The 17,003-nt window shown below is 37.1% G+C and overlaps 1 protein-coding gene across 4 annotated transcripts in view; it reads left to right on the plus strand.

Annotated features, from left to right (window-relative positions):
* LOC109397407 (dnaJ homolog subfamily B member 6) overlaps positions 1-12,952 on the plus strand; it is a 391,375-nt gene extending 378,423 nt beyond the window's left edge. For all 4 annotated transcript variants that reach the window (XM_062843038.1, XM_062843040.1, XM_062843039.1 and 1 more), the window contains 2 exons: positions 1-274; positions 9,809-12,952. In XM_062843038.1, the coding sequence (XP_062699022.1) occupies positions 1-274; positions 9,809-9,914 (380 nt within the window). In that variant the 3' untranslated portion in view covers positions 9,915-12,952. The remainder of the gene's footprint in view (positions 275-9,808) is intronic.
* The last annotated feature ends 4,051 nt before the right edge of the window (positions 12,953-17,003 follow it).

The raw sequence follows: 17,003 nt of genomic DNA on the forward strand, positions 1-17,003 counted from the left end.
TGACGTCCCACCACCACAATGGGCGCCGGGCGAACGGTGCCACCAATGGACAGCGACATTCCCACCCGCAGAATGTGATCAGCTCGCCCTTCATGTCCCCGTTCATGAGCTTTAACCTGATGGACGACTTCTTCAACGCGGACCCGATGGGACACCGGGGTGGTGGCGGCGGTGGCTTCACCTCGATATCGGAATTCAGCGTCGGTAGCGGCCCGGTGAAGCGAACGTCCACCTCGACCACCTTCGTCAACGGCAAGAAGCTGATGACCAAAAAGTGAGTACTATTGATTCTGTCTTAAACAATGTTTTGGAATTATGTATAACTTAATACCTCCAGAAGTCACTTATGCTATTCGTCCTAGACTTCCTTCTAGAATCTGAGAAGGAGCTTTTGGAGAAATCCTACGAGAATTTTTGCGGGTATCCAATATGTAATTTCTGAAAAAATATTAAACAAGAAACTTCTTGAGGAATCTCAGATAGGCCTTCTGGAGAAATCTTAAAAAATATGTCTGGAATAGCCCCAGGAAAGCATTTCTGAAAAAAATCGAAAAGGATCTTAAGGAGAAATCTCTGAAGGATTTGCTGAAAGGATCCCAGAAAAACATTCTTTAGTAATCTGAAAAGGAGTTTCGCTAGGATTCCAAGAAGAACGATCAGGAAGAATCCCAAATAGAACTATAGGATATATTTTTAAAGAACCTAACAAAGGAACTTCGTGTGGAGCGAACCTGGTATGATGGTTAGAACACTTGACTATCACGCCGCGGACCTGGGATCGAAGCCCACTCCCGACAAACTCGCAAAATTTGAGTTCTTCCTTCGGAAGGGAAGTAAAACGGGGGTCCCGAGATGAACTAGCCTAGGGCTAAAAATCTCGTCAATGCAGATAAAAAAGGAACATCAGAAGGATTTGTAGGATGAATCTTAGAAGAAACTCCTCGAGTAATCTCAGAAAGACCTCTTAAGGAATCCCAAAAGAGTTGTCTGGAGAAACCCTTAAGAAATCCTGAAAAAAATTCCAAAGGATTCTCCGGAAGAAATTCCTGAAATAACTCCAAGAGAAATCCCAGAAGTAACTCCTTGAGGGATACCAGAAGCACATTCTTGAGAAATCTGAGGTGGAAAGAACTACTGGATCAATCCCAGAAGAAGTATGTGGAGGAATCCCACAAAAACATCTGGAGGAATTTCAGATGAAAATCCAGAAGAAATGCCATTATGAACAACTGGATGAATTCCAGAAGGATTTCCAGAAGCCTCAAAAGAAACCCAAAAGAACTCCTTTTGAGAAATCTCAGAAAGAACTCCTTGAGATCTTAAGGGTACCCTTTCAGTAAATTTTGGAGAAATAGCAGAAACAATATTTGAAAGAATTCCAAATCAATCCTAATTTCAGAAGGTATTCTTGGAAGAGGATCAGAAGAAAGTCTAGAAGATATCCCAGAAAGAACTCCTACAATATTTCCAGGAGTACGTTCAGGAAGAAATCTAGAAGAAATACCCGAAAAAAACCCTGAAGGAATATAATTACAGTAGAAATATGTAATGGAACTCCTTCTAGAATCTGAGAAAGTTTTAGAGCAATCCTAGATTTCCTGGGGAAATACTATAAGTGAATTCTGAAAAAAAAAAAGGAACGATCTCCTGGAGAAATACCGGAAAAAACTTCTTGGGCAATTTTAGAAGGAACTCCGCGAGAATTCTTTAATGCTAGCCCGAAAAATCTCTGATGAAATTGTTGATCAGTTTTTCCAGAAATGCGTTTTATAGCATTCGGGCTAGTGTCTTATGGATTAGTTTAACAGAACCTTCCTCGGGGGAATCTAAGATCTTCTAAGAGCTTCTGGAGGAATCCCAGATGAGATGTAGAAAAAAACCCTAGAAAGTTTTCCTGAAAAAAAAATGCAAAAGGAGGAATTTCTGTAGGATATCCTGGAATGATGCCAGTAGGATATTCTTGATATGGAGGCATCTCAAACGGAACTATAGAACATATTTTTATGGACCTATCAAAGAAACTCCAGAAGAATTTGCTTGAGAAATTCCAGATGAGATGTATGAAAGAAACCCTAAAAACGTTTCTGAAAAAAACCCCAGAGGGATCCTTAGAAGAAATCCCTGAAGGAACTGCAAGAGAAATCTCAGGGATACCAGAAGATGAAAGGAACTTCTGGAGGAATCCTATCTCATCTTAGGGTATTGATGTCTACGGCAAAGTTGCAGAAAAATGTATTGTTGGAATGTTTTCCGAACGAACTATTACCTTATTTATTAAATATTTAAGAGTTATGTGTCATTTTTTGCGGACAAAGGGGTCTTTTAATAAATTAATAGAATCAGGGATTTTTAGGAAATTTCGTGTGCTCTAAAAAGGTTGTTCTTTGTGATGAAATGCACCTCCTTCTGCTTATTTTCCTATTGAAATAAAGCTCAAAATGGAACAAAGCTGGCTTCTCAACTTCCAAAACACTTTCATCCCAAAAAGATGTCCTAATGGAGTCTTTGGAGAAATCTCCGAAGCAATCACTTCTCCAGAATATTTTTTCTGGAATTCCCCATGCAAAGACAGCAAAGATTTCTTCACAAAAAAAAACTGTTATGATTCATTCAGCTATTTCTTCAAAATTTCTACAAGGACTCCTCCCAGTAATTCTAGCTAGTAATTCACTTAGAATTATTGTGAGGATTGCTATAATCCTGAAGAAATTTTAGAAATTCCTAAAAAGCGAAATCGAGAAAAATCGCGAGAGGAATTCCTATAGCATAACAATGCTTGGATAAATCACAAGACGACTTTGTATAGGAATAATAGGTGAAACCTCTGGAGCAATCTCAGCCCTTCAGGCATTTGAGAAGGAATTCCAAGGGGATTTTTTGCAAAGATTTCTGCATGAACCCCATCCAAGAGTTCTTCTAGGCATTTCTTCGCGTATTCCTCCAAAAGTTAATTCGTAGATTCCTCCAGGTAATCCTCTAGAAATGCTACTAGGATTCCTGTTTCTATGATTTAAACAAAGAATTTAAAAAACTCCACAAACTCATCTTGAAAATTCCTCAAGAATGTCTACTGGCCTTCAAAATCTCATTTATTGTGTGGATAATCCAGAGGTTCTCCCAAGGATTTCTCCACGAATTCCCGTTTGGATTTTATCCAAATATATTCTGGGATTACCTAAGAAATTCTTGCTGCGATTTCTCCAATTATTTTTGATGGGATTCATCCAGCAATCTCTATTTTAACTTCTCAATTGATTGCTCCAGAAAATCACTCAGATTTTTCATCTAAAGATTCTTCTTGGAATTTCTCTTCGAATTTTTACTGGAAATCCTCTTCAGATTCATTTGAGAATTTCTGTTAGAATTACTCCTGGAATGTTGCTAGGATTTTCCTAGATATTCGTGGTAAGACACCTCTACGAAATCTTGATGGGATTCTGCTATTTCTGCTGGAATTCTTGAAACCCTAAGAGTAATAACTGCTAAAAAACCATATGGAAATGCTCGAAAAGTCTCACCAAGAATGTTTGGAGTAATCCTTGTAGGAATTCATGAAGAAATCTTAGCATGATTTTCTGTCAGTTTTCCGTGAGGAATTCCGTGAAGAAATACCTAAATGAAACTCTGGAAGAATCCTTGGAGAAATCCATGGAGGAATCCCAGCAGAAATTTCTAGCAGAAACTCTTAAGGTATTTTTCAAGGAATTTCAAAAAGATTTCTCCAGCATTTCCACTTGGAATTCATAAAGGGATGCCTGGTACAGCTCCTTCGAAAATTCCACCTAGGATTACTTCGAGATTTCCCCTTGGGATATCTCCTTGGGATGGGTACTTTCGAAATTCTACCAGGAATTCCTGCTACGATTCGTTCAGAAACTTCTAAAAATATTATTCTAGAAATTGCTCTTTGTATTTCCAGTAATTACTGCTGAGGTTCCTTCGAGAAATCCTTTTTCTTCAGAATTTTCAGCAGGAATATCACCAATTATTGCTTTTGAGACTCTTCCCGTAATTCCTGGAGGATTTCCTGCAGGTATTGCATGGGAAACCCAGAAAAAAAAATCATGGAGGATTCCTGCCAGAAATGTCTACAAGAATCCTAGTAGTAGTCCTCGACAAATCATAGCACTAAGTCTTAAAATAATCTCAAAAGGATTCCCAGAAGGAATGCCTACTACATTTTTGGAGAAATCCATGAATAATTTGCTACAGGAATTGCTGGAGGAATCCCAGCAAGAATCCCAAGTGGTAATGCCAGAAGAGTTCTTAGATGAACCCTTGCAGAAATTTATGAAGAAATCTCTAGAGGAATTCCTGGAGCAATCTCTGGGAAAATCTCTGAACAAGTCCCTGGAGAGGCCGCTGAAGGAACTACAGGGGATAGACAAAATGATCGGACACAGGCAAAATTTTCACTTTTCAAAAAAAGGCCTGTAGCTGTAGCTTTCAGAAAAGTGCATCAAATTTTCTCAAATTTTCACTTAAAATGGTTTCTGCAAGGATGGAAAACATTTTCCACCTCAAAAAAAAAAAAATCAGAAGATACCTTGATCCATACTCTACATGTGTACGAAAACCGATTTTGAAAATATTGTTTCGTTATTTGATAAAAAATCAAAAACCAAAAAAATTAGGAAATGCTTCCAGTTTCACCTTAAGTTGACCAACTAGTTGTCTATCAATGGCCCAAACTTGGGAAAGATTGGGCTACATGAACTATAGGAAATATTTAAAAAAAAGCTTTATTCTTCGATAGCCAACTTTGATCTGTTATATCTCCGGATTCCATAAACCGAATGCAATGAAATTTTGAGCATTCTTGACTTATATAATAAACTTTGAAAAAAAAATGAACGTTTCACTCGCAGAAGGAATTTCTGGAAGAACTTCAAGTGGACTCGCTAGAGGAATCCAAGAAGAAATTCCTTCAGCAATTACAGCAGGGAAGTTTAGATAAATCCATCAGCTATTCCTGGAGGCAATCCAACAGAAATATTCGGAGAATTCCTTAAAAAAAGCCTGATGGGATTCTTCTATATTCATTCTTATTGGGACTGCTGCAAAGCTTTCTGTAAATATTCCTTTACTTATCCTTTCTGTGATTCATCCTAATATTCATCCAAAGATTTATCTTAAAAATCTTTATTCCTATAGAAACTCCTCTTGTGATTCTTCCAGACTTTTCTTCAAGGATTCCCTTAGAAAATTCTCTCAGGATATCAGCAATTCTACTAGGATTTCTTTAGGAACTCTTGCTGTGATTTCTCAAGCATTTTCAGCTGGAATTTCTCCAATAATTGCTTTTGGGGATGCTATTTACAAGAATTTTAGGAGGATTTCCAGCGAAAATTGCCTGGGGAATCCTTGCAAATCTTTCTGGTGGAATCTGAATAAATCCCAGCAATATTCCTGGACCAATAACAGCGAGAATTCCTAAAGGAACCTCAAGGTGATTTCCAACAGGAATTACTGGGGACATTCTAAAACATCTTTTGTAGTAAACCTCATTGAAATTCCTGAAGAAATCACAGCTGGAATTATTGGAAGAATCGTATCTGTAATTACCAGCATTGGCAGCTTTTTTTCTTACTCTCTTCGCCAGAAATCTTTCTGAGATTCCTACCGGGATTATTTCATTGGTTCTTCCCGGGATTCCCTTAGAGTTTACCCCCGGGACTCCTTCTGGGATTTTTTCAAAATTCTCCTTGAATTTTTTCCCTGAATTTCCTATCGAGCTTGCTTTGGGTTTTTTTTAGATGTCCTTCATTGATACTTTCCGATATTTCGTTATTTATTTTTACTGGGATTCTTTAAGGCACTCCTCTCATGATGTATAAACGGATTGTTTCAAAAACTCTTTCGGGGATACATTATAGATATATTCCGGGATTCCTTCCAACTTTATATCTTTGATTTCTTCAGGGATTCCTACCGTTTCTAAAGTACATTTACTTCTGAGTATTTTCAGGAATTCCTCCCAAATAGAGCAAAAGAGCTCAATAATAGCATATTTTGATATAGAGATCAAAAAGTGATATGGGTTTGATTGACATAAGAGATAAAAGATCTAAAAATAAAATCAAAAATTTACTCCTGGAACATCATCATCATATCATATTTTGATTTTGTAAGATCTAATCAAAGATTACTCCCACAATTCCTTTATAAATTTCTCCTGAGTTTCCGTCAAGGATTCCTACAGGAATTAAGGGATTCCTCCTGTGATTTCTTCATGGATTTCTCCCGAGGTTTATTCATAGCTTTTTTGGCATCTATTCCGAAATTACATCGGCGATTTGCCCCGGAATTCTTTCTGGAATTTATTTTTTTTTTATGTTTTTGGGCTCCTTCTAAACGTTCTTCATATTTTACTGTAGTATTCTGTCAAGGATTGTTCCATGAATTTATCCTGGAATTCTGTTTACAATTCCTTCCAGGATTCCCTTTGGAATTCCTTCATTGCTTCCTCCCGAATGTCCTTTAGAGACTTCGTCCGGGATTCTTTCACGGATTATTCCGGGACTCCATCTGGGATTTCTTCTGGATTCTTCCTGGATTTTCTCCTGAGATTAATTTTCGGATTTCTCGCGGGCTTGCTTCAGAAATTCCTCAGACATTCCATCATTGATTTTACCAGGTTTTCTTTAGAGACTCTTTCCAAGATTCTTTCAAGGATTCTTTCCGGGATTCAAATGGAGATTTCTTCCGGAATTGCTTCTGTGAATCCTTTATCGTTTTTAGTAAAAATACTATTACTCTTTATTACAATTTATTGACTTCTCCCGAAGCTCCTCCCTAGATTTCTTTAGGGATTTATTCAGAGATTTCTCCCGGAATTTCTACATTAATTTTTGTTAAGATTCCTCCAAACACAGGAATTCCTTCATGGTTTTCTCCAGGATTTTTTCAGGGATTCCTCCCGGATATTCAAAAGAACTGCTTCTAATATTCTTCCAGGAATTATTTCCTGATTTTTCAGAGAATTCTGTCTCCGGGGATTTCTCCCAGGATTTCTTTATTTGCTGATTCTTGATGGGATTCATTTAGGGGTTCTTTCCAAGACTTTCAGGTTCAGGGATTGTTTCAAGGATTTTTTCTCGGGATACTTTTAGGAATTTCTCCCGGGATTCCTTTCAACTTTCCATCTTTGATTTCTGATGCTGAATTCCTTTCGGCATTCTTCCAGGTATTCCTTCTGGGAAACATTTACGAATTCCTTCTGAATATTTTCAAAGATTCCTCCAAAGATTATTTCTAGTTTTTTTATTGATTTCGCATTTGATACTTTTAGGATTTCTCACGGAATTTCTTTGTAAATATCTCCTGAGATTCAGGGATTCCTCTCGTGATTTCTTTAAATATTCCTCCATGAACTTTTTCATTGATTTTTCCTGAGCTTCGTTTAAAGCTTTTTTCGGATTTTTTTCCAGAGATTCCTTCAGCAATTTCCCCCGGGATTCTTTCTGATATTTTATCTTTCTTCTTCTTGGGTTTCCCTTAGGGGCTTATTTTAAGCTTCCATTAGTGATTATTCTCTGATTCTGTTCAGGATTTCCCGAGATTTCTTTGGATATTTCTCTTTAATTTTTGTTTTAAACTCCGAGATTTCTTTCGGGATTTTCAAGGTATTTCTTCTGGAATTCCTACATTTATTTTTCTTGAGATTCCTCTAGGCGTTTCTTTGGGGGTTCCTTCAGGATTCTTTCAGAGATCAATCCCGGGATTCTTTCAGAGATTGTTTCAGGATATTCAAAAAGACCTCTGATAGACTTTTATTCTGATAATTCTGTCGAGATTCGTTCGGGGATTTCTCCCAGGCTTCCTCCATCGATTTCTTCCGGATTATTTTTCTAGAATTCATCTCAGGATTCCTTTATTAATACCTCCAGGAATTATTTCGCTGATTCTTCTAAAGATTAATTCAGAGATTTTTCCCAAGATTCTTTCAGGGATTGTTTCAAATATTCTTCTCGGGATTCTTTTAACGACTTCTTCCGGAATTCCTTCATTTGTTTCCTGGTTGATTTTTCCTGGGATATCTTTATGGATTCTATGATAGAGGAGATTCAGTAGATTCCTTTGGGTATTTGTCATTGGATTGCTTCCGGTATTATTTTAGGTATTCCTCCCGATATTTACATATTTTTAGATTTCTTTAGAGATATTTCCCTCGATTTTTTCATTGCTTTTCCCGGAAATCCTTTAGGGACTCCGCTGGGCGCTGAGGGTTCTTGTAGGGACTTCTCCCGATGTTATTTCAGAGAATCCATCTATGATTTTTTTCAATTAATACTCCTGAAATCCTTTTGGAATTCCATCAAGGATTTCATCCTAGATTTCTTTTGGAATTCCTCACGGAATTTTTGAGGAATTCCTCGAGAGCTCTCTCAAATACTCTCCTTGAGATTCTTCTACCACAGACACTGTATTAGGATTTATGCTCAGATTTCTCGTCGAATTCAACCTGTGAGATACCTTGGGCGATAACGGGTTCACCAGAGGAATTACAGTAGATATATCCAGAGATCCGTTCTAGAAGCCTTCAAATGAAATTCCTTAAATACCGGAAGACATCCCAGGGGAATTTTCAGAGAAAAAACTGTTTGAAAAACTTATGAATTTTAGAAAAATCACAGGAGAAACTCTAGGAATTTAGCCAGAAGACAGTTCAGAAGAAATTCTTGAAACACTTCTTTGGAAGACGGGATGAATGACCCAAAAGGTTAAAATCCCTGGTAATAAACAAACAAACAAACAAACAACTTCTTTGGAAGATTCTCAAAAGGACGGAATCTCAGATTAAATATCCGGTGGAATTTCAGCAGAAGTATCTAGATGGATTCCAGCTGAAGAAATTTCCAAGAATAAACTCCTAGAAAACAGTAGAAACCCCTTCAGGAATCTCAAAAAAATAATCGTACAACTCCGAAATGAAATTCCTTGAAAAATAACCAGAAGTAACTCTGAAAGGTGGACTAGAAGTAAGTTCAAAATATATTCTAGAAGGAATACCAGCAAAATATTCAGAAGTAGTTAAGAAACAAAATTAAAAAAAAAAACAGATTACAAATCATTGAGCAATTCCAGAAGAAATATCTGAATGAGTTTTAAACGAAATTCCTGAAAAAAGTCCCAGAAGAAACTATAATAGCAATCCTAGGAGAAAACTTAGAATGCAATATCAGCAATATCAGCAGAAATATCTAGGTATTTCAGAAAAAAATCCTAAAGATCCCGGGATTCCTTAAGGAATTCCAGAAAAAAAGATCTGGATGTCTCCCAAATGAAATTCCTCAATGAAAGTATGGACAGGAATTCCTAAATGAATACAAGAAGCAAGTCCGGAAGAAATCCCGAAAAAAACTCCTTGAAGATTTTCGGAAGCATCTTCTGAATTCTGAAAGAATCTCAATATAAATTTCTGGAGGAATGTAAATAGGAATTTCTTTTAGAATCCCAGAATGATCTCCAACTACAATATAAAACTAAAGCATTTGGAGGAACTCCAAAAGAAATATTCTGATGAAACTCAGAAGGAATTCTAAAAAAATCTCTGATGGAACATAAAAAGGAATAGCACGAAAACTATAGTGGAGGAATTCCATAGGGATGTCGCATGCCTAGTTCCAACCGTGATCAAATTTGTAAAATCTTCGGGAGGCATCATAAGGATACCGATCAAGAACATTAGCTGATGTAATCAAAAAATGCTCGAACTATTTTTGAATGACTTAAACCTTCAAACTATACTTTGTCTGCCTGCACAAAACCTAACCTCATTTTCCACTTCTCTATTCTTTCTTTCCAGGGTGTACGAGAACGGTACTGAGACGATAATGTCCTATGAGAATGATGTACTGAAGTCAAAGACTGTAAACGGAGTCGCTCAAGCTATATCCAGTTATAACCACTAGGATCGCTGCAGGCTTAGCTATTACTGCAAATTACTAATACTACCACTACTATTACTACTACTACTAGTACTGCTAGCACTACCTATTACATCAATTTTGTTCGAGTAGGCAGGAGGCAGAGTCAAGCGATAGGAGTATGTGTACGTGTGGAGAAACCCCTTAGAACTAGCATTAATTGATAGCAACGCCCCCCTCCCCCTTATACATAATACTTATACAAGAAACAACCTAGTAGATTAGTAACAAACCAACGTACGGATCAAATACCACACTGTGTTACAGAGAAGCAAACAAGGCAGAGACGGAGTTTGCTATAGGGGTGGATCGATCAACCGGCGTTGACGTTGTCGAGACGAGAGGTTTGTAGACTTTTGATTTTTTTTAAATTATTTTCCTGTATAGATTGAAACGTTTGGACTTGATGCTCCCGGAAAGTCTGCCATGATACCAAATTTTGCTGCAGCAAAATTTTTGTGACAAGATTGTTAGAAATTGAAACAATGATAAAAAGATGATTACCCACACAAAATGCTTACGATTAGTTTACTGTATTCATTCACCTTCCCGTTGTACACCCAGCTTAAGCATATTGTCATCATTACGAAAAGAACGAAAGTTATGGGCCCATACTTTTTCCGCAAAATGATTTTTTCATTCAAAATTGTCAACTTTGGAAGTTTGTCCCATTTTGTTGCAAAAGTATTGATCAATACTGACCGCAACAAGCGTTTACTTGGCATCCAAAAATAAACAATCGAACTGAGGAAAACATACATCATAATATGGCATAACGACACTGACATAGAGCTTTTATCCGCTATGGTCGTTTGGTATTATGGGTATTTGGCATAATACCGTTTGGTATGGTTTCCGGACAGCTGGAGGAAAGACATTTGCCCATTATGCCAAACGACCATTATTAAAAGCGGCACTATGCCAAATAGGGTACTAATCATAAATCGATATATCCCATATGGCTTTAGAATCTACTCATTACGAACTAATCGCTAGAAGAAATCAAAAAGTGGTCATTTCATCGACTCTATTCCTTTTGTCATAGTGGCCGTTTGGCATAAAAACCAATTCGCGTAATCATTATTTCCTAATGGTACCATTTGGCGTAGAAATGATATGTAGAAAGAATCATGGATCGGGTTATGCCAAAAGGCCTTTATGTTGAACTGAGTACAGTCATGTCACAGCTACAATACTTACATTAAAACACCCAAAAAGAAACGTGCTATTGAATGTTCAGACCGAATTTACCGAACCGATCAGATGGATACAGCAGCCAGACGAGAAGCTGATATAATTCCGTAAATCGTATTAGAGAGCAAACTATTTTTGTACAACATACCATTCATCGAAAAATCAAAATTGGGAATCAACATTAGATTATACAGACATCGTGAGGAGAAATTGTGTCATTTTCAATCATAGCACTTTTTTGGAATCTATGGTTTGTCCTCAGTTGGAAATTTACCAGAATATATCAAAATTATTGGGATTGCCTCATTTGATATAATGTCCTTTGGCATAACGTCTGCATAATAGAAATTGAACCATTTGGACGTGTTATTATTATAACATAAAGAAAAAAATGCTGAATGCTTTGTTTTGTATATTCAAAGGTCTGTTTTAGCTTATGTCAACTTGCTGAGGTACGATTATGTCAAATATGTGTAATGATTGAATTCAATTATAAAATTTCTCTTTCACTACACAAGAGACATTGATATCAAATGGGATTCTTCCAAAAAATATTCCAATTCATAACCTCACAAAACTAAGCTGCACAGCAAAACCAATATCTAAGTATTTTTCAATTTATATCTGTTTCTGTAACATATAAGTTAAATAATGAAAGTTGCTAACGTAGGACAATTACCCTAACCACACGGTTTCCCAGCAAATAAAAACACGAACTTTTGTTCATATTTGTAAAATAGTATCTACCACAAATCGTTTAAGAAATTCGAGAACAACCTATATATGTGATGGCTCCTGAGTGGCGACGAAATCCACCAGCTTAGCTGGGGATGAGCTACCGCTGTCGGCTCGCATCAATCATTTTGTGGTTATATCTAATGGGGGGAGATGAGTTCACCTTGGTCGTGTGCGCGCGCCTTAATGTTTTTCATTTTACGAATTACATTTTGATCGACTCAGCTGTAAATCCCAACACTAATTAGATTTTGTCCAGTTCGCCATTCGAAGGCGCCCCATGGTTGGGCGTTAAACGAGAATGTATCTCATTTGGCATAACGGTCGTTTGGCATAACATGTAAAGCAATCGATTTGGAAAATGACATTGTCGACTGTTATGTGAAACGACTGTTATGCCAAATGGATTACTTCCCGTTAGACCGAGTTGCGCAGGAATCAAAGTGAGAAAAAATGAAAATTAGTAATATTAGTATGTAAGAGCACCTTTTTTTCTTTTGTTTTGTTCATAAATTAGTTCAACTTATTGGTTTGTGTACTTTTCGATGGATTGACGAGAAGCAGTGAAGGAATATGAGAGCGAGCTTTGTGGGTTTTACGCCATTACATGTAGCGGAAGTACGATGTTCATTTCTTGTTAAGTAATAATAACCTAGCTATTATAATATACACAAACAGGAAAAAAGCAGAACGAAAAGATGATGAAACAAAAATGAAAACAGACACATTTTATCATCGTAATGATTAATAACAGTAACCGAACACGAGAAAAAAAAGTCAAAATAAAAACCGTAAAACACAAACAGAAAACGAAAATGTATAATCAAATTTGAAACTATATGGTAACATTTTTTGTAGCGTGATAATAACCATTGGAAACACAAACCCGTAACAACACTGTAACAATAGATATAATAATGGATACAAACAAAAACAGCAAATAAAAACGGCATTGGAAATAGCAACAGCAGAAGCCGATTACAGTCGAGAAAGTACAGCTCTAGTGCATAATGTTAAATTTAAAACCAAGAACGGATAAGTGTGGCAGACGAAGTGAGAAGACTTATGGGAAAAAACAAGAAGAAAAAACACGATGCGAGAGTTTTAAACATTAAACAGATTTCTAAGCGGAAATAATGGATAAAAGCTGTGGGTATGTTGTGCTAAAACTAAAACCGAAAGCATGTAATCATAATCATCATCATCATCGTTGGTAGTCGTTAGTGTTACACTCAAAAATGGATAAATGAATTTGAGAATGAAAAAAGGTGAGCTCGTTCCATAATTTAAACAAAAATCAAAGTTTCTATTTGGCACTGCACACCACTGTTGCTAAGGTAAATTTATTCAAGTCTTGATGTCTTGTGGCTTTGTTGTTAATGATTCGGATTTATAAAACTTTCGTCAATTTTTTATTGGTATTCGATTGAATTTAAAATGTGGGATGTGTGTGGGAATGTGTGCTGATGTATGGCTTGTTATGGCCCTCTAGGAGCTACTTCTGAGGTTCCTTTGCGGTTTTTCCACAAAATATTTCCAGGTGTTTTTTTGTAAGATACCCAGAGTGTTCTTAAAGAGATTCATCCGGAGATTTTTGGGATTCTTCCACGAGTTTCTTTTGAGATTCCTAAAGTCGTTCTATTCGGAATTTATTTCTTCAAGAGCTCTGTCAAGATTCCTCCAGGAAGTAATTTGGAAACTCTTCCACAGATTCTTTACGGATTTCTTAAGGAATTTAAGGAATAAGGATTCGTGTCTAAATTCCTTCCGCAACATCTCTAGGAATTAATTTCAAGAGTCTTCCATGAATTCCTTCTGAGATTACTCCAGCAATTTTTCCTGGGGCTCCTCTAGGAATTCCTTCCATGATTATGTCTGGGTTTCATCCTGGGTTATGTTATGTCTGGGATTCATCCAGAAGTTTTTTGTGAGATTTTTAAAAAGGTTCAAGCTGGGATTTTTCCAGGAACTCCTTCCATAAGTACTTCAGGGAGTTCAAGGTAATCTTTCTTGGATTCCTCCAGAAGTTTTGGAAATCTTCCAGGGATTCCTCCGAAGATTCTCTTGATAGTTTCTATTAAAATGTCTTTTTTTCTGGAATTTCCAGAAGGAATTCCTGAAAAAACGGGATCCCGGAAGGAACTATAATCTTGGAGGAATTCCCCAATAAATTCCCGAGGGATTTTCATTAGGAACATCTGGGAAAATTGGAGAATGTACTTCCGGAGGAATTCCAGATGAAACTGCAGGAAAGCAATTCCTGGAAGTAGTTCAAACGGAATTTCCGGAGGAGTCCCGGAAAGATCCTTCAAGCAATCCCAGGAATAACTTCTGGAGGAGCCCCAGAAGAAGATTGAAATTGAATCCCAAAAAAAAAACTAGAAGGAGTTCCTGAAGAAAAAGTCGGGAAAAAGTTCTCGACAGAATCTGGGAAGTAGTTCCTAGAGGCGAATACCGTTAGAGGTTCTTGAAGGAATCATGGGAGGAGTTCCCGAGAGGAACTCCCACAGGATTACAGGTACTGTGGATGGAGTTTTTGAAGGAATCCCGTTAATAACTCCTGAAAAAAACGTCGGCAGGAGTTCCTGGAGGAATCCTAGAATAAGTTTTTGGAGGATTCCTGGAAGGCTTTCCTAGAGAAATCTTGTAAAGAATTCCCGAAGAAATCCAAGAAGGAAGAAATCTCGTATGGCATTCCTGACGATGGCCTGGTGGAATCCTGAATTGAATCTACAGGAATTTCAAAAAGGGTTCCTGAAGCAATCCTGGAAAGAACTTCTGGAGGAATTCCGGGTGAAACTGCTGGAAGGAATCTCCAGAAGGAACTATGAAAGGAATCCGTAAAGAAACACATGGATGAATCCTAAAAGTAATTTCTGGAGGGATGCTGGTACTAACAATAGGTTATACATCGAAAGCATGCCAGCTATGCAAAAGTTATGAAAAGCATGAAAAAATCTGACGAAATTTTCCTAAAACCCGAATCGCAAACAACAAGGCCACGAAACGTAAAAACTTAGCTAGTAGTGTAAAAAAAAGGCATTGCTGTAGAACGCAGCAGGAGCTCGCGGAATCAGTGGTACAAAAAAAAAAGAATGCATGATGATGATTAACCTGGGCTTGTTAGGGGAATATCTGTAAGTAAAAAGAAAATCGCGTTAAGTACTGTTCCTTTGAATTCCACTAAGAATTTCGACCTCAACTGTAAGGTCGTCTTCAGTGCCTTGTACTTGACTCGAGTCAAGTACAAGACACTGAAGGACATAGTTGCAGGGGTTACAAAATGGCAGCGAGTATGGCCGCCACTCTCTCCCTTACACCTCCCTCCCCTCACCATAGTCTTTGAGAAGCGCGGAAGTTAGCGAACAATTTCTCAAAATTATACTTGCTTACCTTCTCAAATTGCTCTCAGGTTGCTACTTGTGGTAGACAACTATATTTTTTATCCGTTAGGAAGTACTGCTTTGCAATTTTCACAATATTTTCACAATTTCGTGCCAAAATGTAGCACACACTGCACTTTTTTTTCTTCGACAAGCGCGTCACCCTTATTTTCAAATCACTTTTTAACAGCCTTATACACAACACAGCACTGTAATAAGTTGATCGATTACGTGAAATTGTCCGCACTTTCGCCTGACCTACCGTTTGTCGCGAAAAACTTACGCGTTTTCCACTTTTGTGGCCGAAAACCCGGATCAATTTACATCGCGGTTCGCTAAAACGGAAAAGCGTACCGTTAAACTGAGTGGTATTGTTCAACGTACGGTGAAATTGATTAAACCGCAGGTTCATGTTTATCACGAAACAAGGCTGTTTTTTTTGTTAATCTTTTTAACTATTTTAAATATCATACTACCAATGTGATTTCAATAGATAACAGAACAATCGTTCGCTGTTTATGAGTTGAAATTACATCAATTAATGTCACCCCATAACACGGTAGTTTTCTACGGTCAGAGAGAAAAAGTACGAGAGAAGAGAGGAGAGAGTTGTCAACAAAAACGTAAATAAAGTGGTGCACAATGGGATAATTGGTGAAAATATTGGGCAGAGTAGGGATTTAAATAAATTTAAAAATATTTTATAAGAACAAATTGTGTTGGTGGGCATATGCAATAAATCATATGTGTGCCAAAATTCAAAGGTACAACTGCTATTTTAATACAGCTCATTTTGGAACGTTTTTGTTAGTTTATTTGACCAAGTCACACTACACTGTGCGCCGTCTGATTTGTTTGTTTTGAGTGGGTGGTTGAGAGGGTTATTAGAGCGGGAGCCAAGCTTATTATTATGATCTCGAGCAACCTTCACAATATATGAAAATTTGTGGTACAATATGGTACAATATATGAAAATTTGAAAAATTTTGTGACATATTAATTTTGCACCATACGTGCATTTAAACAGTCCAATAACAAGCTTTCATATGTTGGATAACATAAAACATATATTCCATTCTCATAATATTATTATTTCACTTTTTTCGAAAAAAAATCATTTTTTAATTTTATGACTTAGGCCACTTTGGCAGTGAAAATATCATTGAAATACAAAAGCTGGTATACTTTTAATTAAGAATCATAAAACTACAACACATTATCTTTGTTATAAGGTGAAATAAAGTTTAAAAATAGCAATTTCGTTTTTTGAGAGTTTTGGCCGCTCCATACAAAGGAGCCCGACCAATGTGGGTTGCTGCATATTTCAGAGAGGTTTAGTGAGTTACGAAGGCGTTTCGGAAGGTTACATGAGCATTTCAGGAGAAAATCAGTGGGCTTCGGAAGGTCTCCGGAGGGTTTCAGGAGATTTCTACGAGGCGTTTCGAAGATACTTCCAATGGATTTTTAGGGGTGTTGCATGGGGTTTTTGAGCTGTTTCAGAAGAATTCAATGGACTTCAGAGGTTTTCATGAGGGCTTCAGACATGTTTTAAGGTGGTTTTTGAAGGGCTTATAAAATTTTTGAATGACTTGTAAGAACCCTTCTAAATCCGATTAAAACCTACTGAAACTTCCTGATTCCTATCCGAACTCTGGAAATCTCCTTGAAGTCCCTTAAAAGTCTCCTGTAGCCTCTCTGAAACCCTTTGGAATTCTTCTAAATGCTTCCTGAATCCTCCTTTAGAACCTTTTAAAATCCGCTG

This window comes from Aedes albopictus, chromosome 3, assembly GCF_035046485.1.
Source record: "Aedes albopictus strain Foshan chromosome 3, AalbF5, whole genome shotgun sequence".
NCBI lineage: Eukaryota > Metazoa > Arthropoda > Insecta > Diptera > Culicidae > Aedes > Aedes albopictus.